The sequence below is a fragment of the Aythya marila genome (assembly GCF_965140915.1).
Source record: "Aythya marila genome assembly, chromosome: Z".
NCBI lineage: Eukaryota > Metazoa > Chordata > Aves > Anseriformes > Anatidae > Aythya > Aythya marila.
This window is the reverse complement of record NC_139080.1, coordinates 8358257-8380754: the sequence shown is the minus strand read 5'-3', so window position 1 is coordinate 8380754 and position 22498 is coordinate 8358257. Positions and strand designations below refer to the sequence as shown.

At 37.5% G+C, this 22498-nt stretch overlaps 1 protein-coding gene across 1 annotated transcript in view; it reads left to right on the top strand.

Annotated features, from left to right (window-relative positions):
* KIAA1328 overlaps nucleotides 1-22498 on the top strand; it is a 172203-nt gene that overhangs the window by 18140 nt on the left and 131565 nt on the right. Inside the window, exon 5 of the mRNA XM_082782847.1 lies at nucleotides 671-786. Within this exon, the coding sequence (XP_082638973.1) occupies nucleotides 671-786 (116 nt within the window). The remainder of the gene's footprint in view (nucleotides 1-670; nucleotides 787-22498) is intronic.

Genomic DNA, 22498 nt, shown 5'->3' with positions numbered 1-22498 from the left:
TCCCCTTGAGATGCAGAATAAATGATCACTGTAAACCTTTCTCGCATTGTTATCTTTTAATCTTGATCCGATTATTTACACTGAGCAGCAAAATACAGGGTGCCATGGCCCGGACAGAAAGGAAAATTTACTCCTGCGGCTTGATATTTTAAGATCCCCAGAAGAGGCCAAAGTGTTTTGTTTGGAGAAAACTAACAAGAAAAAGATTCATTTCCTGGACTTACATTTGACAAGTAAATGTAAAAGAAGAATTAGCTCATAGTTTTAGAAAGAGAAAAGTTTTTCAATTTTCTTTCTGTCTCAGCAGCTAAAGCTCTCCCACTTGAGTTTTCTATCTATATGCTCTAGGCTTGTATGGATCCCAGTGTGTCTTCATTACGGCTGCAGAAAATCAGACTGCACAGATCACATTGTAGGTTCAGATCCTTACTTTGTAGTTCTGTGCTGCACGTTAATGTGCATGCACTGTTGTGAGACCGGTGTCTTTGAAAAAATAATTTCTTGCCTTGTCATATGCAACTTCCATTGTACTGTGATAAAATAAACATTATGAGAAACTGAGCTTTTTACAGGTGGAGAGGGTGTTATTCACTTACCTGGAAAGCAAAGGAATTGGAAGTCGGGCACTGTGGTTATGGGCATTTATTTTATTTCTTTCAATTCTTTTCAGGGTAAGTGAAGAAAAGGAGGTAACAGAAGAACGGCTGAAAGCTGAACAGGAGTCATTTGAGAAGAAGATCAGACAGCTAGAGGAACAGAATGAACTTATCATCAAGGAAAGGGAAGATATCCTTTAAAAATGTGTGCAAGGGCTCACTGTCTGAAATAAAAAGTGAACTACAGAGAAATAATTGTTCTAATTTATGGCAGAGAATAAATCTGCATGTGCTGCCATTCAAAAGCAATCAGAGAGATGACTTGTCAGCATGTGATGCTGGTTCATTTGAGCTTAAAACTGCCATCCAGCTGTTCCTATGATGTTGTTTTGCTATGAAATAGATATTTGTCAACTAGAAACGACAATAAGGAATTTGTGCATTAAAATATGGTTATAGATTTTTTTTCTTTTAATCCTGTTAGGTTGTTGTAATTGAGGTCTGAAATTTATCTTGCATGGTATTCCAGTGCGAGTCCAGAGAAAGGCAGCAAACATTGAAGGCATTTAAACCGTATAAATATGTACTACAGGGTTTAGCTGGCTTAGCCTTTTTTATTAATATAAGGTTAGCTGATTTTTTTTTTTACAGACTGTGTGACTTCCATTTTTGTTAAAACTGCATATGCTTAGTCCCAGTCCTGGAATATCTCATGCAAAATGATCTTGCAGGAAGTACAGCTTTCCTTCAGTGTGATGGGATATGTCTTTACAAAATGCTCTTGTTCATTTCTCCCCAAATTGTTGATTTTGATGCTTTGTTGTTAAATTCCTCTGAAGGCTAATGGTTGACTACAGAAAGGAGATAATGCTGCAACGACAGTAAAAGCAAATAGTATGTAATTCATCAGTACCTGCATTTCAAGTAGGGGAGGATACTAATGCTGTTGTATTGTGTTGTTGAAAACTAGTGTATAGTGCTGTTTTCAGTCCTGAGTCATCCCTTGCTCAAGTTAAAAATAAACTTAGAAAAGCTAGAGAGAAGGGAGAACCTATTTTCTGAGAAGGGGCTGTAGTGTGTATATTATACTTGTGAGTAGTGACCAACCACAGAGAAGTAGGTTGAGATGGTGGTGAAGTGAGTAGGGGAAGAGCGAATGCTGACACAAAAAAGGACTCTTCAGGCTGTAGGCCAGGCTTGGAATGGCAATCAATGGAGGTAAACAGTCCAAAAACTGAAGCATAAAGTTAGAGGAGGGCTCTGGAAAACTTGAGGAATCACATTTTGCAGTTAAGCACTGGAATGTTTGGAGAGGGGAGCTTTATTCTCGTGAATCTTGGTTGGCTTATGAAAGGAATTCCTTGATCCATTGGTTCTCACAGCAGGGGATTGCCCTTGATAATTCAGCAGATCCCCTTGCAGTCTAGTGGCAGTAATACTGATAGAAAGAACTTGGTCTGTTGTCTGTACTAAATAATATACACATGAACAAGCTTAAATGGGTATGGAACATTTCCTGGAAAATAATAAATCTCATGTATTCAAGATCTATTAGATGTAATTGCAAATCTTTCACGTTGATTACACTGAAGTTAGTGTTTTTTAGTATGTTATGCCTTACATATTCATTCAACCCATGAATGTGGGTGGGGTGTTAGGTTCCTGATACATATATATATATATATATATGTATATATCATACGCATGTATGTATTGATTTACCTACAGAAAGCTTTCACCAATTCATCTGAGGTTTATTTGGTTACTGGGAAGTAGCCATGCTTGCTTTTTTGCTTTATTGCTTTTGTTTGTTTACTAGAAATAGACTGCACAAGCAAGAATACTTTTTCAGAAGTCAGAAAGACGTGGCAGAAGGTTAATATATGCAATTTTACACTTCATAAAACTCTATAAAACCTAGAAATATAAAACAAGATAATTTAAACCAATATAATTTTAACTATAGGAATATTTGCCTATCATACATGAATGATTCAAGATCCTTTGTGTATCCCTAATCAGTTAATTTCTGATCTCTCAAAGCTTGTTGCAGAGCCAAGGAATGGTAGAAATGACTTGCCAAAGTAGAATATGGATTCTGGCTATTTTCAAGTACATAAACTTGAAATTCTTCTGAAATATACAGAGTTCACTTGCAAATAAGATATCAGGAATATAATAACATAAGGAAAAACTTTCAAGTATAGTAAAATCAATTTCACATACTTTTTTTTTTTTTTTTCCCAAAGCTAATTTATTCTCTATAAAATTAGTTTATCTACCCCAGTGTTTAAAATTACCCTACAATAATAAATCAGTGCTTCTGATATAACAGCTACAGCTATCCAGTGAAGTGTAACTTCAGCTTGGTAGAGGTTTAATTTGAATAACATGGGAGTGTGTGCTTTTTCAGGGAGTTGTCGTCTTTTCCTTATTAAGACTCTTGCAGCAAGGATATGCTTTGTGTGCTTGAACTCCTAACTTTAGAAGCAGAAATTTCTCATTTTGTTGTGGCTGATTTTTTTTCTTTGAGATTCTCTGTGGACTCATCTATTTGAATTCGTTGTTGATGAGCTATGACAAAAGCATGGGGGGTAGGAGAAGAGGTGGTATGCACTGATTTCACTGCAGAGCCTTGAGTATGTAGAACTGTAGAACTGCATCTCTCCAAAGCCTAAATCTACATTTTCTTTGGTCAGTACTGTGTGGGTGAGGATCAGCAAATTTCATGTAAAAAATTTCATGCAAACTTCAAGTCAGTTCCATTCTTCTCCCGTGGTTGTAACTTTGAAATTTGAGCAGATCTTACTAGGGCATACCATTAATGGAGGACAAAACTGATGAGCATGCTGTGAATTGTAAGTAGGCCAGCCTGTTGTTAGGGTTGCCAAAACCTTGTTATCATAGAATGAAAGAAAATGAGGGATTTTAAGTAGTCATCTAGGCTATGTCTTTTCCCTAAAGCAGCAGCATCAGACCTGACACATTATCTTATGATTTGGTCAAAAGGAGCTATTTTGGCTTAGTTTTTCACATGGTGTGTCCATGTCTAAAAGCGTGTGACTTTTTTTCAAAAAAAAAAACAAAACACAACAAAACAACCCTTGACCTAAAGTGTCCTAATGAGCTCCAGAAACAAAAGAGGATCAAACCTTATTTTGCATATGTGAAACTCCTGCAGGCTTGTATCTAATAGGTTCTGGTGCACTGTTCTTTGGAGAGGAGATACTAAGTGATGTAAGGTATGCGTGCTGTGATTATGAATTCTTCTGTTCTTATTAAAATCTACGTTGGGCCAAATTTATAAACTCTGGAAAAATCCAGTAACATGTTCTCTGTTTCTTTCAAAGCACAAATTTTAGGTCACCTGCACAATATAAGCATTCCCATTGCATCTCTGGCTCAGGCTGTTGTGTATGGGGCATGGAACTGGCTGCATCCTGTGTCAGGGGGATCTGGACATGTAGAAGGAGAGGCATGAGTCAAATGAGAATGACTTGTGGAAGGGAGAGAGTAGAGAGGTGAAGGAGTTTGGTGTCAAAATAGTGAAAATGACCATGTTTTCAATGAATAGAAGCAAAAGGAAAAAAATGGAAGCTGAGTTAGGCAGAGATATGGATCTTGTGTCTGTAAGTGGTGAATCTCCTGATAGGAAAGATTAAGCAGTATGTTAGAATGGAAGTGAAGGCTGCGCTTGAGGAAAGAGCACTAGAGCCTGGCTGGAAGGAAAGACTTGGAAGTTTGTGACTGAAGACTGTGACTGATGAGTTTAGAAGTGTTTGGGTTGAGGAATTCGGGTTAAGGAGGAAGCAGCACTGGGGGCAGGTGACCTAGGATCGGTCAGATGGTTGGGAGACGGTTGGTGTAAAATGGTACGTGTTGGTTCAGTGCATTGTAGCGTCACTCAAACTTTGAAACAATGCTGGAGAAAGCTTATGCGAGAAGGACCACCACGTGCAGTCTAACTCTGGCATTCCCATTTAGTATTTGTCTTTTCGATGCTGTATCCTCAGATCATGTTGGATACATACCAACAATCTAAATTCTAGCATTTTCTTTGGAGTGTTTGACTTGCAACTTAAATGTCCTTTGAAATTTCTGATGTTTCGTTTCCATTTTCAAAATAAGGGAGAAGCAGTTTGTGTCATGTGCGCGTAGGCTATTTGTGTTATTCCTTCTACTTATGCTAGGAGCTGCTAAGAGAAAAGCTTTTGACTTTCCTTTTTTTTTTTTTTTCTGGCTTTTTTTCAAGCACTCATTATTAACTTAGGTCCCAAATATGATTTAATTTAAGAAGTGGGGAATTATCTTTTGTAAGATGCCCCAGTACTGTCATGATAGATGTCTTAGGAAAAAAACAATAATAATGAGATTATTAAGAAACAAATACTACTGTTATTTCAAAGCCCAGAGAAATTATGTTATGGTCTTTAGCTTTTCTTGTTATCACCATTAAGGATTTTCTAATCTAAATTTGATGCTCTTGCATAAATGCGGAAGCAAAAACAGCGTTAACATTTCTGCAAATATTTCTTACTTTGGTAAGAGGAAACTTCTTAAAAATAAATAATAAAACATTGGTATAGAATTCTAAGCTATGAGAAGGAACATGTATTTCCTTGCCAGAACAAGCATTTTGGAGACAAAGAATAGGGAGAAAAAGTGGTGAAGAGATTCTCTCTATTGCAAACTTTTTTTTCTTTATGTAAATTTAAACTCAGCAGCCTTACTAAATGTTTGTTTTGGCTTATATTTAGAAAGTACCTGCATTTCTTAAGCTTTTTGGTGGAATTATTTTCTGACTAAGATCTGTTGATTTGAAGACTCAGCCAAGTTCATACAGCAAATCCTATATGATTTAATTGGCTAGTCTAAACATGATCACAGGCTCTTTACATATGTCCTTAATACTATAACTACTTAGCACTACTTAATTACTTGATTTTGCATGCAGTTAACAAGAATATTAATTTAACTAAAAAAAGTTCATTTTCTGATATTGTTGGTGAGATAGAATATTAATTTGCTGGAAGAATAATGGGCTTCTTACAAACATTATGTGGAGTCTTTAATAAAACAGTTTTAGTTTTGCAATAGTACTGCTAATTATGTTGCTCTTGCATATATTTGTAAATTAGTTCTACTTCCATATTTCCTCCTCTTCCTGTTTTTCTGTGTTAATCGAGAATTAACGTTATTTTTTGGAAGAAAATTTGACTAATGCCAAAGAGCAAAATGATAGGAAAGCAGGTATGAGGCTATAGAATTTATGTGACTGTTCTGTATTATGCTTTACTTTCTCTGTAATGTTGAATTTTCTTTTTTGAGAATGGGAGGATAAATTTTATTCCCTTTATTCCCTTTCATTTCCTTTTTAAATCTGACCCACCAGTATTGTCATCACAGGTGGAGAAGCAAAACAATGGGCGTTGCATAAAAGCCTTTGGCAATGTACTTTGTTGCATGTATTGTCCTGGTGTTGTGCTTATGAGGTGTGTGTGTGCCTCCCCAGTGCTGCCGTTCGCAAAAGGACAGTTGGTTTGAACTCCCATTGACAACACACAGTGCCATACAGAAATAGGATATGGAGATTAACAATATGGTTAAGCATGTGGTTCAGGAGTGGGACTCGATGTTCCCTGTGGGTTCCTTCCAACTCAGGATACTCTATGATTCTGTGTGTATGTGGAAGTTGGATCCCTGCCTTGTTCATCCCTGCCCTGCAAAAAGTGTTAAAAATGCAAGAAGAAAATTGGTGCGAAGAGACCTTGCCACTTACAGAAAACTTGTGCCTAGTGTTTTCAAAAGTCAGACAGTTTATTTAAAACCCAGTAACAGTTTCAGTGTTTAAAGTTGGCTAAGTCCGAGTCCAATTTGTGGTTTTCTTAAGTTTTCTATAGGATTAATGACAACAAGCTACAAACTGAGCGATTGGAATTACTATCACGCTTTTTCTTCTGTTGCTTATGTTGGCTGTCTCAGCTTATAGTTTAAAATTTCTCCCTTCCTGTTTTTCATATGTGGATGCATCCTGTATATCATTTTGTGTATCATAATTTGTTTGAAGGCATGTGAGGAGAATGAAAAATTAGTGTTTTGCTCTTCTCTTCCATTTTATCCAACTGCTTTACTCTTTGAAGGTGTTTCCCTTACTGTTATTATAGGTCCCTGACTGGTAAATGTTTCTAAGCAACCATTATGGTCCATTGAATAAAAGCTGAACTTATTAAAAAGTCCCTGAATATTTATATGCTATTCTGTAAGAGCAGTATTGGCTAAATAATGTATGTATTTTAGAACTTCTTAAATGTAAAAGAATCAGTCAAGGACTATTGGGTAAATAAGGTATTTTGAATTTTTCATGAACTTTTAAACTAAAACAAGGTGAAACATATTGTAATGTTGAGTGTTCAAATGGATCAATAGCTGGAGATTCATTTAAAACTCAGCTTTCTATGTTTAATCCTACCTAGTGCCTTTGAGCACAAGCTAACCATGTTGTCCATATTATGAAATGATCCTGAATCAACAGGCAGCATCTAAACAATCAATGTCAGCCTTTTTAGCATATGAGCTGTATTGGCTTGTTGCCCTAAACCTTTACACTCAGTGGTGCAAGATTGGCTGTGAAATGGTGCTGTCAGTACAGAAGTATAGATGTGGGATAAGAGAAGCAGGGTTGCTGGCTTTGTAATTTATACTGGAAAGCTTAGTACAACGTTATTCTGTGTGTGGCTGATTTAAGAGGAGATGCTGTTCCCATCCAGCAGCTCTGGCATTGAATTTTGGAGACCCACTGGGGTGAGGGTAGAGGGCTAGTGGCGTTCTCATATCTCATCTGTTCCTTGACACTTTGATAGCACAGGGATCTGTTCCTGACACTAGACTCTTAATGTCTCCGAGCTGCAGTCTTGCTGGCTGAAGATCGGGGGTGGTGCTCTGTGAGGTTGTTGATAGTGGCTAGGAGGTATATGCTTGACAGATAACCAGTCTTCCAGCTCAGAAGGATGAATGGTATCTTGATCGCAGGCTTGATATTATTTATACTATCTGGTTTGGATCTCAAAAACTGGATATGATGATGAGTTGCACCTGGCTGAACTTAACAGGAGGGACCTGTCATTAGAAATGTAGCTTCAGCCACAGCAATCTCATATATTAACAGGAGTTACCATAAGGAAAAAGCCTGAAATAGGTCAGGTAACAGTTATTTCTCTGTAGAAATCAGTGTCTTAAGTGGAAAGCAGATTTTTTTTAGGCACTCAAACAAATTAGGTTACTTACCTGACTAAATTTTGACCCTACTCTTGTGGCTACTGCTGAAACATTGGGCTTTAGGTATGTGATCTTTCAAAGCAATGCTTTTTTGAGTTAAATTTTCCCGTATGATATTCGGACTCATTCGGAAACAAAGACTGAGATCTCTTAAAAGGAGGCACAAATGGGAAAATGAGATCATTAATTGTTGAAGCTGGTACTGTAACAAATTGACTAGAAATGTGGATTCAGAGAAATTGATGTACTTTATCCTTCTAAACTAAATGAATTCTCCATCTGCTTCAGCTTCTCAACTATAATGAGGACGTTGGGCTGACTCTGCTATTGGTTTCTCTGTCTCCCTGAACTATTTTGGAAAGTTTAAACATTTCTTGCATGATTAAATACACTTTCAATAAATCAATCTCATAATAATTGTTGTTCAGGAGAGTTCATTATTCAGTTTAGTCTTTTAAATTACTGTTCTTCTTTAAAGGATTCTTCTGACGTAATGGCTTCTGCTAAATCCATTTGCCATACTCTGGCTTGTAATTACTTTAGATTTGAAGAATAAAATGAATGGCTTTATTATTAATCAGTAGCAAATTTGTCTTACTGTTTTTAACCTCAGAGTGGCCTTTGCTCATGAAATAGTTTTAATGGTCTAGATAGCAAACCACTTCATACCTCTCTTTCAACAGAGATTTAGTGAAAGCAATCAGATAGTTTTGTGGGTTTTCTTATTTGTCATAGAGACTGTCATCGTGTGTAGGTTTGCTGCTGTATGCTGTCAACTGCTGGACCTATGAAAGTCTAGTTTTGCTACCTGTTCAAGTACGTAGCACTTAAACGTAGCATTACTGTAATGTTGACTGCTGCAGTGGTCATTGGCCTATATGAACTTTGTCACTGTTCAATGTATGATGAAAGCTTACATGATTTCTTTCCTTCTCTGTATTATTTATGTATGCTTTTGTAGTTGGAGAGTTGTGAGTCTGTGCTGTGAGTTTTGGTAACAAAATGCCATCTTGCACTGATGTTGTCTAGCCTCTGTGTGTGGACAGAGATGTCCTAGGTGAATCTCCTCCATTTGGCCCTTTCAGCTTGACATCAGTTCTTTGTGCATAGTCTCTTGTGGATTTTTTCAAACCATCCTTAACTTCAAGCTGCCAGTCGATGCAAACTAATATAAAAGTATTTTCAACCTCGCTAAACTTCTTAGTATCCAGTAGATGTTACATTAATATCTCATTTTCAGAGACTGCTTAGATAAGGAAAGTGGGCCAGTTGCAGAGTTACAGATATTCAATAAACCTCAGCTTTTAATTTCTGGAGGGATTCATTCCTTTAGCAGCATTGTGTTGGTTTTGTTTCCAGCATCAAATGTAATGTTTAACCAAGGCTAAGAATTTTTCAAATAATGCCAAGGAATTGTAGCAAACATCCAAAGAGGAATGAATAGTGTCCTTGAAATGTTAATTCCGTGGCTCTCTAGGAGGTCATTAAAAGTGTAAGTGAAAAACTCAATAGAATTTATCAAGATACAAGAGCTTCATACAACACTTCCGTCTGTACCCTTTATTCATAATTCTATTTGCATTTTGCCTACATGTTCTAGTTTCAGGAATCGTACTTGTTAATTTCATACCTACGTTTTCATGTTCACATACTAGTGGGTGTATGTTTATTTAAAAGTGTTTTTTAATTGTGCAAATGGAAAGTTTTTACTGATGGTGGTATGGCCACTTTCACTGCATGCATGTCAACAGTTTTACATAAAGGTTAGCCCTTTCTTGGGACAAAAAATACCCTAGGGTTATAGCACAGGGAGTACAGTTGTAGTAATAAAGATTATGTTGCTGATAAGTTCCCCTCAAGGCCCCATGATGGTAATACCCCTATATTTTGTCTTTAAAGAAAACTGCTGAGAGGCAATAATTTTTTTTGTATGTGTCCCATTTTCATTAATGCATGGTAATTGATGGAGTTGCAGTGACTTGTAACAGTAATGAGTTCTAAACATAAGAATGCACTCCTTTCTAATAAGTGAGCACTGCTGGGGTTTAAAAGCGTACTAAATCAGTTGCTTTAGTATGAATTTATTAGTTTTTTTCAGCATTAGCTTTAATAGTAGTTATTTACATAAGCGTACATCCCATTAACCGCCATCAGGGCTGGAAAACATGCTGAACTGTTCATATTTTCATATAATTATTGAACATAATGGTTTCATTTGCATTTCTAAACAGTGATGTTTCTGTCAGGCTTGGAAATAGTGTCTTTACGCAGTCCCTATTTCACATCCACTTATTTGACATCGTTAAATTTTATGCTAATGTGCTTCCCTAGAATATCATCAGTAGGACAGATGCTTGTGCTTTAATATACAAATCAGAGATGCTTTTCCCTCCCCCCTCCCCTGAACTGCAAAAGAAATAAAAAAGCATATCTGCACTTTTAGATATAGTTTGTTTCATTCTAAATAATCTGTACAAAATGAAACTTTGCTTTCACCCCTGCTAGTCACTTCTGAATGTCGTAACAGATACCTTGTTTGTGCAGGGTGGGGAGCTGTCTTCTCCACGAAGGAGGAAGAATCTTCTAAAATTCAAGGTAGCGACTGTGTGAAACTAAAATACTGTAACCTTGAGACTGCCTGCTGTGTAAGGCATGGAGCCTTACCCAGCAAGCTGCTGCACTAGGCAGTAGTCCATGGACGGGTCTGCCGGGAGCAGGCATCGCTGTGCGGAAGGCTCAGGAAGGGAGAAGTTTCAGCGCAGTGCCTGCTCTGCTTTTTAGGAAGGATGTTTCACCGAGTCTAGTGACTCAGTGCTTGTCCGCAGAAATGCACGTGGGATTGTATGTCGTCAGGTTTAGTTTTACATTTAAAATAACTTTTTGTTTGTTTTTGTGGTTCTCTGGACAGGTGGAGGTATGTGAACCCACTGCCTAGTTAAATAGGGACGATGGTTGTTGTGTGATGTGTTGCTTTGACTCATTATATGCACGCGGATCATAAGAGCTTTGATACATGATGTGAAGTTAGCAGTGGAAGCAGAACATCAGAAACCTAAGAGAGTGTGGGTAATTGCAGTTCTGCATGAGGAAATGACTGAGTAAAAAGCCAAAACACTATGAACAACAAAAGTGAACCGCTTTTCTTCCATTTAAAAATGAAATGAATAGTTCACATCTTGTTTTGTATGAACTTTATCTTGGAACCACTTGCTTGTGGAGCTGATGAGTGCAGCCTACAGTATACAGCTGCGGTCACGGGAAGAAGTAAATATTGAGATGTGAGGAATGTTGCATAAGAACCTATCGTGACCTCAGTAAACAAGTGTGTCCCTGCATATATCAAGCTCAGTGCTATGCTTTTAGTGACTTACCCTACGTGATGTTGGGTGATGCTCCTTTCTTTCTGCTTTCTTCTCTTCTGCTTATATACTTAAAGATTTGGGGTGCTGCTTGCTGGCTTTTCTGTGACATCAAAGGTTAAATGTACACGTGTACACATGTTGCTTATTTATGGCATTTCACGGATACTCTCAGCCTTGAACAATACAAATGTGGTATGTCTCTGAAAATCTTTTTAGTCTAAAAGTTAGGGTCAAGTAAAAGACTGAGAGAAAGGTGTCTCTCAGATTTGTTACTTTCCTTGTGTATTACTTTTTTTTTTTTTTATTTCTTCTCTTCATGGGGATGTCATAGGAGAAGGCTTGAAGGAGGCACCCACATGCAGGAGGGTAGTTGGACTGAAATGAAAAGGCAGATTTTATGCATAAAGGACCACGTGAGCAAACTGGAGATATACTCTGATGGGTTCTGGGCTTATGGTGTCTTTAATTATAGATGATTAACAATTTGCTAGTTGCTTTGCAGACAAGGATAGAGACAAAAATGCCTACTGGGAAATGCTTGCAGTCTAAGACCTCATTCTGGGGTGTGCGTGTGTGAATCTCAACAGTACAGACATATTTCAAGTCGGGAGAAGTAGCAATATCAAAACAACAATGTTTATGTGTATATTTCTATTAAGGTTTTGAGCTTGCAACAGTGTACACAACCAGTTTGTAGCAAACAATTTGGAGCAAGGTGCTTTTTGGTAAACCTTTGACTCAGGATCAAAATAGTATCCATCAAAGCAGGGTAGCAATTGGTGAGAGATACTAATTTCCTCTTGTAGAGTACTGGGAAATTTTAAGAGTGCTTCTGTCATGCAGAGCAGGCTGTTACACTGCACAGGTTCTGAACTGACCTCTTGTCAACTTCTCATTTAAATGCTGAAAAAAAGGCTCTAGGTAATTGGCAACTATCCTTATTTTAATATGCGGCCATAAAAAGGTAAAGTATGATGATTTTTAACATCAGAAGATTAACATTTTACCTTTAAATAAAATATGATTAACTGGTACAGAATTAAAAGTAATAGAACTGAAATATTCAAACTATGACTCTGTGGTGTCAGATTATGCATCAAGTGTGACAGTTTAAGTACTGAAGTGATTTAGAAATGAGCCAGCTGAAGGATGTATATCCCAAGTATCAAGACTAAAATGGAATAAAACAATTGTGGCTATCAAAACTTTCTCAAACCCTCCTGGCTGGAGGAACCAGGAAATCAGAGAACGGTGGTGTTCTGTGACTGCATCTCGCCTGGTGCCAAAGCAGGTGCAGTGGGGACACAGTCGGCGTGCTGTGACAGCATCCCACACTAGGCTTTGAAGCCTGCCAGGTGATGGTTATGTTTAAATTTAATTGCCAGGCCAAGGCTATTGCTTCTGTACTCATCTACCTCGATCAAGGTTCAAATAGGATTGATCTAGTAGTTCATCTTTTCTTTCAGCGTTTTGCAGTCTGCCAGGCTTTGTATTATCCCTATACTGTTTTGTTTCTGGTAGATTGGCATACGTTTTGATAAATTAAACCGCATACTTACCATCTGAACTGCTTAGTGCTACTCTCTGGAAATCTGAAAATGCCATTGGGAAGGTTTGTCATTTGAATTCTGCATATTTTGAGTCCTTGTTAGTCAGATGAATTTATTTTTTTCCCATCTTAGTAGTTTTGTAGACTCAGCTTAGAACTTGACAATGAAGTGGCACCTTGCTGTTGTCAGAAGTCCTCTAAATGAAATTTTTGAGTGCAATTTGGGCATATGGTTGTCCTCATGTAAATGTTTTCAACAGATTTGTTCACTTTAAGCTACGACACCTTGCAATTGTTAATGAAGCATCAAGAGCAGAATATGGCTCACGTTCTGTATCTGCAAAAGTAGAAGAAATGGTAAAAAGAAAACAGTTCCATGGCCACAGTAGCTGGCAGGTTTAAGTGAACAGGTTACTGAAATAAGAGGGTATTGCTTTTACGTAGTTACTTCTGAAGGCAGTACTTTAGTATTTAAGAAAAAGTGTTTGCAAAGCACTTAACGGGTTTCATGGTACCTGAACTTTTCCAGTTACACTGCTCAGATGCTCTTATGGATTTTTTGTATTTCACTGTCTTCACAGGGAACTTTTTTGTTGCTATAAATATTGTTGGCCAACACTGATGAAGGATCCTTAGATTCTTTTAAAAATGTTACTTATCTCTTAACAGTGCAGAATAAGACTCAAGTGCAAGCTGTCGCTCCAGGTAACTGGACAAGTCCTGTGAGGTCTTACTGCTCTGTTTCAATGCAAATAAGTATATTTAACTTGCCAATGCTCTTTGCTTTAATCTGCCTATAAATCTGCTGAATAAATTTGTCCTATAAATAGAAGGAAATTAAAAATCAGAAATACGGGAGTAAGAAAAACAAACTTCTGGGATAGAATTTGATTGTGGAAAGGATTGCATGGTGTTACCTCTGGTGAGGAGCTAGATCTGGTAACCCTGGAAAGCTACTCTTGGTTTCCCCAGAAAGCTGTCTTGGTACACTGCTCTGGTGTGATGTCTGGGGATCTGTGTGCAGCCCATGAATCCTGATTTGAATGAGCTGTTTGTATTGAACCTGTCTCATGTTGGCAAAGCTCAAGTTGCGTTATTACATTCCTGTCTCTGGAAGCTGCTGCGGGACAGTCCAAAAGTATTTAACAACAATTCAATTACAATGTTCTGAGTGGACAACGAACGTGCCAGAGATACTTCTGCCTCATCTGCAGGGGACAGGACTATCAGGAACCTTCTGGCGCTCCCAGCCAACCCTCATAACATATTTCTGTTCATAAAGCTGTGAAAATCTGCTTTGGTTCACTTGTTACTTTTCTGCAGCATGTCATTTTTGAAGGATCAGTGTTTTAAAAGACCCTCTAATTTTATTTTAATTTTGACACCTTTTAATTTCCAATCTAGTCACAATCACAGCTAGCTTAAACATGCTCGTTCTTGTGCTAGTGTTTTTAGGGTTTTTAGTCAGGAGAAGTGTGGGGGGGACAGGAAGTTTCAAGAGATCTGTTGTGAAGCCAAATAGTAGCTTTTTTATTGCTCCTTTTAGGAAAGTCTGCAGGACAAGTTCAGCAAAAGACCTAGAGTGTTTGTGGGGAGCTGCATGAATGAGGCTGAGCAGTGTCTCTCCCCTTTGCAATGCAGCTGTGCTGTTATATTACACGCAGAGAGCCAGAGGAGGCCTTGTGGAGTTTCTACTCCACACACTCTGTCAATGTCTGGTCTTTGGACCTGTATCTTTGGGATTTTCTGATATCCCTGTTACACATTAAAGATAAACCACAGCCCTCTATTGCTTCTATAGTGTAAGAGGTGCTGAACTCGCTGGAGTGATGCACTGGTGTCTGTTCTGCTCATTCCTCCACTTTGCCCTAGGCACCACTTGCCTTGGATCTGGTGCTATATAGGGCCTTGCAGTCTGTGCTCAGAGAAAGCCTTTTGTGCCTGGGGATGGGGATGTCTCGCTGTAGTGCAGTAACTGGCCACAACACAAATAATAGAGCAGCATATAGAATCACTCTCCTCCAGAAAGGAGGCTAGACTGTAAATTGATGCACAATATTTAATCTTGTCTCATCTCCCCCTTTTTGTTAGTCACTGTAGAGCTGAATATGCAAAGAATTGAGAAACTGTACATATTGAGTATGAATTGAGTTAGTACTGGTGTATTAGCATATATTTCCCCTAGCTTTTGTTGACATTTGTTATTACTCTCCGTCATTTGGGCTCTTGGATCTCAATTTTATCTCAAGCAGAGTGAGGCTTCTAGAGTTTGTCTAGATTTGTGGGTAACAGTCAGTAATTCTTCCACACTTGCTATTTTTTGAAGCAGAATCATCATCAAAACATTTTTTTAAAAAGCACGAGCATCTGAGTTTCATCTTTAAAAAGCCAATTTGGGAGTCAATTGTAATATCAATCCTAGTGCCAAGATAAGTCGTTTATAGCAGGAGAGTAATTCACTCTTAACAGTTTCATACATTAAGCTGCACCGTGTGACATTAATAAAATAGATACATAGAGGGGATGGTGTCACACCGTAGGATGTTTGTCTAGTTGTTTTTGGTGGCCTGACAGAACTCCAGTATGCAAGGTACCAAGTGTGGACAGACTGAAATGAACTTGCATACCAAATCATCTGTCAGAACCCTAGTCAGCTGGGACCAGACTTGCTGACAGACACGAGGCTCCTAGTATAGCCATGCGGTGCTTTATCTTTTATTTAAAACTCCATTGGCTCCTTGTTCTGTAAGTTTAATAGAGATGTAGTCTCCATTGCCACAATGTCAATTTTCCTGTGGTTTTATTATGCAGAATGTTGAGTGCTTTATGCCTCACTCTGTGAAAAGGGTGCATTAGGGTTCTTGGAAAACAGCAATGCTAGAAAATAAATTTTGATTTGAGCTTCACTTACATAGGGAGTTTCCCGCAGGTTTTGTGGCCTTGAACCAACAATGTTTTGGTTAAATAAAACTGGCATATGCAAAAAATTCCAATAGCATTTGTAGTGGTTAGAGTGTCAGTGTCGATGCAGTGTTAGGAATTGGTTGTAAATTGTTCCTAATGTTGTATTACAATGGATTGTGAGCAGAAGAGGACAAAACTAATATCTCTTAAATTGTATTCTTTGACTTTAGGTAATTTTGTGGATCAGGAATTAAAAATTGTTAATCCTTTTTTATTATGTATCATTACTACTTGAGCAGACAGTGAAAATAAAATAAAGGGCAAACAACTATTTTTGTTGTTTAGAACTGAACAATACTGAAATTTACATTTTTCAGGAAATGTTAGTGGTTTGAAGTTCAATTCTGTTCCAACAAAATGTACTTCAAGCAAATTATAAGGCTTATGAAATGTTTTTTATAGTTTGTCATGACATGGTATGAGATGTGTGTCATGATCTTGCTATCCTCATGATGATACTCTGTAATGGAAGTGGTCTATTTATTTTTTAAAGTGCTTCAGCCTTTCATTGTAACATACACGGTATGTCAATACTGGATGTCAGTAATCCTTTATGTTAAAAATGAAGTGGGCTTTCACCTACTTCCTTATCATTATGACCTTTTTAGAATGAGCAAAACGTGATATAAATGTGATAAGATAGAATCTAAGCCAGCAAGCAGTTGAGCACCTGATGCAAAATTAAAATGTTTTCTTTTACATAGAAAGGATTTTTGTAAGCTTCAGAAATTTTGTTTTGATTTGTTCCCCCTAGTGGAAAATTGGTTTTGACAAAAGTGTGGTTCTTCTACTGTCTATACAGTATAGCATGTGTTAGAAAAACATACTTGATAAGTATCTTTAGGCATCGTGCTCTTTCCCAACAGAAGATAGGACACAGCCTGTCTTTCTCTCTGGCTTCTCATTCCTTGCCCAGATGACCTGAATTTGAAGTACAGATTTTCATCCCGATTTGGAGGTTTGCCATAACTGTAACCTTTCTCTAGGTTAGGAATCGAAATTACTTCTCATTCGGCAAAGTAAGCTCTTCAGTATTCGTTGCTGATAAACCTTCCAAGCTGGTATGGTTTTACGCCATGTCCTCACTTGTGCTTTGTGAAAGCATCGCAGTTTGGGCTATCCATCCTACCGATCTCTGGAAGAGCTTCCAGAAATGGTGAGGTCAGCCAAATCTCAAAGGCCCGTGAGTATATCGCAGGGAAAGCAGTGGGTAGGTGGTTTGATCAGTATGATCTGCAATACCAGTAAACTTTTAACTGAGCTGGCATTAATGCAACCCAACTGAAGTAGCATTTAAACCTAATGAAACTAGTTTTAACAGTATCTGCAATGCTTTTTGTGTGTGAACGTGTGACATTTTACAAGTGCATAGCGAAGACTAAATTGATTCTTAGAAGAATACATTTCTCTAGTACAGACAAGACCCAATAGATCTTTTTCCTAGATAGCAGACTTAACTTTTTCTTAATTTTCTCTCTTGATTAAAATCCTGAATGGGGGTGAGGTTTCCACTAAATGTCTACTCAAAACAAGCTTAGAGAAAATGGAATGTCGGCCTTAAAAATGTCACTTTAATATGCTTAGACGTGATAAGGTCTTAAAAGTCTCCTAACGATATATGATGGAGTACGTATGCTTGCTGTGTTTGGAATCAGTGTGTGCAGGGTTGTGTATTCACAAAATATTGATGAGACTATGCTGAGGAGAATGCTTGGAATAAGGAACGCTGGCAAAGAAAGGGAGATCTGACTGGCAAGTTGAAAATGCATAGGTGGGTGAAAGGCAACTGAATATTCAATATGGAAAGTAAAACATTAAAAAAAAAAAAACAAAAACAAAAACAAACACAAAGTATGTCTGTTATTAAATGGAAAATATATTTCTAATAATTTGCTTATTGATATTTAGATTTTTTTAAGTGAAATAGTACAACTCTAAAAGCTTTTAGGTGTGAAATGTTAACAGTTTCCTCTGTGTGCAGAAGCACTTGTATTATTCTAACCTTTTTTTCATAGTGCTGACTGTGTATTTAGTACAGCAGATATTCTAGTTTTGGTAAGTTGATTTTTGTCTATCCATAAAATTCTGCTGACTTCTCTTTTGTGTCTAAATACTTGACTGATTATCGAATTCCATGCATTTGTGAGTACATCAGAAGTCTTATTTAACAATTAGCTTCTGGAAAATCAAGGAAAAGTACGTGTCATGCATTTGCCACATATTTAAATCAGACTTTAAAAAAGCCATCTGTTCTATACTTAATTTTTAGGGCACTCTTTATGATACAAAGAAGTGTACCCATTAATAAGTAAGGTTCAAAACAGTTTTGTGTACCTATTAGGAGTAGAGTTTATCTGTGTGTGTGCACACGTGAGTGTTTATGTGCTCAGCAGCTTTCTTAGTCCTTAACTGAATTTTTCAAAACCACTGACAATTTAATGTATGCTCCTGCAGGTAATGTTGTACAGCTTGTAAGCAAGCTAGAGTTAGAACAAAGACAATAGAGCTGCACATTGGGCTGTGGGCAGTAGCCACTCATACAACTTAAAATTGTTGTGCTTGTCTTCCTGCTCTTACATAATTTGAAATAGAGTAAGAATTCTTTGGAATAATCTACAACCATGTATGCATTTTGATAATATAAATTTTTGCAATATTGCCTGACAGATTTTGGATTATATATATATTTTTTTTGATTCAAAGTAGGCACATTACAGTTACTCTTTGCTTATCTGAAACTGTTCTCTAAAAATTATGGGAACCACTTATTCTGTGTTGAATGGTTGTGGGCAAATTCCTTAGACCATCTAAACTTGTTTAATATCCCCCTACAGTGTTTGGACAATAGACTGATGTTATTAGAAACTATAAATCGAAGTTAAATTGAGGGTATAAATCATGCTTAAACCACAGAACAAAATCACGTTAATGCGAAAGTGCAAGTAAGTAAAGGAAGCCATAAGGTAAAGTAATTGCAGAGTCTTGGTTAAAATATGCACAGACTTATTAAACTTTTCATGATAAATATGAGACATGTACAGCTAATGCCTACCGGGCGTTTCCCCACAGCAAATGTTACCTCTGTTGTGATTGTACTTCACTGACGTGGAGGAGCTTGGGCTCAGCGACCCCACATTCTGAGAGCGTGTGGTCAGCAGCTTGGCCATTACCTGAACTGGCACAGAGCGACCCTTGCTGTTGCATCAGAGCTCAAAGAGAGGTAGAGGTATTGGTCATGGTCACAGAACTCCTACCAGGAGGTGAAGATGCAGTGTAGTGCTGGGGTCTCCTCCTCTGGTGCTGTCTTCCCTAAGGTAAGATACTGGAGAGGGTGCTATTGGTAGGTTATATGAGTTTGCAAGAGAAGCAGTCACACTTCTGTTTGTTGGATCAATAGGCATGGGGGGAATGAAATTAAATAAATAGGGGTTAATGAAATGGAACTTACACTGTGAAGAGTTCTGTAGATTTGATCAGTGGAGCTTAGGTTAGAAGAACAAAGATAATTCTTCCTCAAGGCTTATAAACTTCCATGGTTGTTTTCCCTTCAAGGTAGAGTACATGGTGTGGAAGCATCTCTGAACAAACCCCAGATTTACTTTTCATGAAACACGCTTTTTTTGTGTTTTCTGCATCTGTAGAAAACTTCAGCTTACTCTTAGCAACTAATAAGTAATGTCTGAGTTGCTGTTTATACCGAGCTCTGAACCTTTATTTTTAGTGCCCACTGTCTTGTTTGAGAAAGTGTTTTAGTAGGAGCTGGTTTGAGCCTAGGTAGACTTGAAAACATGTACTTGAATGTATATTTGAATATACACGGGTACCTGTTCAAATACTTGGATACCAGTCCCAGAGCAGCAGGATATACACAACTCTGTGTCCCCTTGGATCTGTCTGTCTCTGTACCCAGTTCTGGTTTCCCAAAGTAGATGCAGGTTGGTGTAATGAGGCTTTTCTTGAACAGCACAGGCCTGCTCCAAAGTTACCAATTTGTTGTGTATCTGACTGCCGCCAAACAGAATGGGAAATGTTTAATGCAAAAGCATGGGAGTCTGCTTGGTAAAATATTAAATCTGAGAAGTACAAGAAAGAGCAATGAGAAATTTATGATAAGGTTGCCCAATGTAATTCAAAGCCAAACATCTCTTAAAACAATAAAACTTCCCTCACACAATCTGTGTTATCAGATTTTGTGATTTCCAGTTGAACTCGATACGTGTGCTGACTTCTATGCAGAATCTTTCCAGTAATCCGTATTGTTATCGGCACGCTGATTTAAAAATCTTTACTCTCTGCACACTCTGAGCAACTGGATGGTAAACAAGCCTTGTTACTTATCTTTACCTTAGACTTTATGTGCAAACTTTAATACCGTATTCATATAAGGTCTGACCTTTTCTACAGTTGCAAACAAGCTTCCAAATAAACCTTGAATTATTAAACTACCCTTTAAGTGAATGTAATGCAGTTCTCATGCTACTTTAGATTTCTCTGGCTTCCATTCCTGTCTCACAGAAATGCTTCCAAATGGCAAGTCAATTCTTCATAAGCAAAGTAGCTTTATATTTTCTTAATTAGGCAAAAAAATCAGAGTCAAAGCTTTTGTTTGAGCAATGCTGAGATCCTATAATAAACATTATGGGCATGGAAGAAACTTTAATTCAGATGTTAACAGGCATATAAGGATCTGTTTCAAGTCATATTAAAGGACTACTGCTGTAATAAAAATTGGGGATTGTCTTCTAAATTAGTAACATCAGTCTGGTGACAGCAGCTCATGTTCTAGTAACTGTGCTGTTCCTGTTTAATTGTGTGCATGTGTGAAGCAAATATTGTCAGGTTGCAGCAGTGCAGGCATTTTTATTTGCATTGTATTAGCAATTCATGATAGTAAGGTGAAAGCAGCAGACGTGGCTGAGGATCTGTTACTCCAAGCACGACTTTATCTTGCTTTGAAGACGCCCCTTCTCTGGGCTGGTGGTCAGACTCATGAATTCAGACTCAGCAATTCCAGGCTGGAATTGCTGAGGCTGAAAATATGGGAGTTTGGGTTTTGTGGGGGGAAGGAGAAGAGATGCAGAGAGTGCGTGGGGATGAATATGTGAGGGTGGGCATATATATTCTGTCTTGAAAGTTAAACTTGTTGGAATTTTGGGGAAAAAATGGTTAGGGAAGAAGAAAAAAGAAAAGAAAAAGGAAACCAACATTTCAACTTGTCATTTTAAGTTTGCCCTTAAGTGCCAGTCTGAACCATGTCTTCAGCTGCTTCTCTTGAATAGTATAAAGGTTTGACATGTATCATTTTTCAATGGCTTTTGAAAGATTTCTGAGCTCTCTGAAAGTGTGCTGCATTCATTTATGGCTATGTTGTACGTACTAGAGTGGAGATGGCCCTGATTTATACTGCTTTGGTGCACGCTCCTTGCTGCTTAAGTTGTGGTTCCTAATTTAGGAACTGATTATAAAGGAGCAGCAAAATCTGCAGAATGGTAGAAAAATCATGCTTGGTGTTTGCCAGATTGCCAAGACTTTTGTTAGAGGCTGTAGGAGTTCAGATGTTGAATTCCCTTCAAGAAAATATTTGAAAGCTTGGGGCAGGACACATGAAGTAAGAGATGCTAACTACAAAGTTAGTACAGGGAATGAGTATTTGGTTGTTTGCCTAAATATGCAGTGACATAAACTGTGACAAAAATACAGTCACAAGAATGCCCCAAATGGGGGAAAGCTTGTTAGTGAAACCACCCTAGGAATTTTACACTTGTTTACAAGGAATGTTCTTCTTTGCAGTGTTAATATATTTATTATTTATTATTTATTTCTGATGAATTTCCTTTTTCAGGTATACATTTATTTTTTTGTTTGTTTTTTAGTTAACTATACATACAGAATATGCAGCATGAGTAGGGTGATGTTTGTATTGAAATCTTAATTTCTGTGTGTATCAACGCTTGTTACTTTTTTATTGTGAACCTTAACGGTGGATTAAATTTTTTGCATTTATTTTGCCTTAGGTTTTGATGTATTTCAGTGAAGTTGACAACCCTTACATTATTGCCTTAAGAGCCACAGAGAAGTATTCAATGTCTTGAAAGAGACCACTTTAGTGTATCTCACTTAAATGCTTGAGAATATACAAGAATTTATATTCTAAAACTATAATTCTAGGCTTGTCATTATTGCTTGTCTAGGCAATAATTTTAGGCTTGTCATCATAGAAAGGCACCTTCACACATCTTTAATTTCTGTAACTAGTTTTAATAATTTCCCTGGGACCATCCTGAAAATAGACCTTTTCTCAGTTATATCCTGGTTATGCAGGTCAAATTGATTTATTTTTTGCTATCACTTTTTTTGTGATCTGGATAAGCATACATAAACATGAAATTGTGGATATTAAACTGTACCTAGCATTTTATGTTCTTTCCCATGCAACGTCTTCCTTTTTGAGAGGATAAAACATAAAAACAACCTGATGCGTAACTTTACTTTCTGGACGCAGAACTGTGCAATTTAGCCTTGCGAGTTTAGAAACTCTGGTAATTCTAAGAATGGTTCCGGTTGTAATAATGTTGTATTGAATTCTACTCAAACTGGGAAATTGTGTGTTATTAAATGCAGAATTACACCTAGTTTTGTGGGGAAGAGGGGAGGGATAGTTATGGAGGGAATGGGAAATTCCAGGGTTTTATTGTAGTTTGCAGCCTATGAAAAAATAGAGCAAAACTTTGATTTGTGGACATCATGTGTTT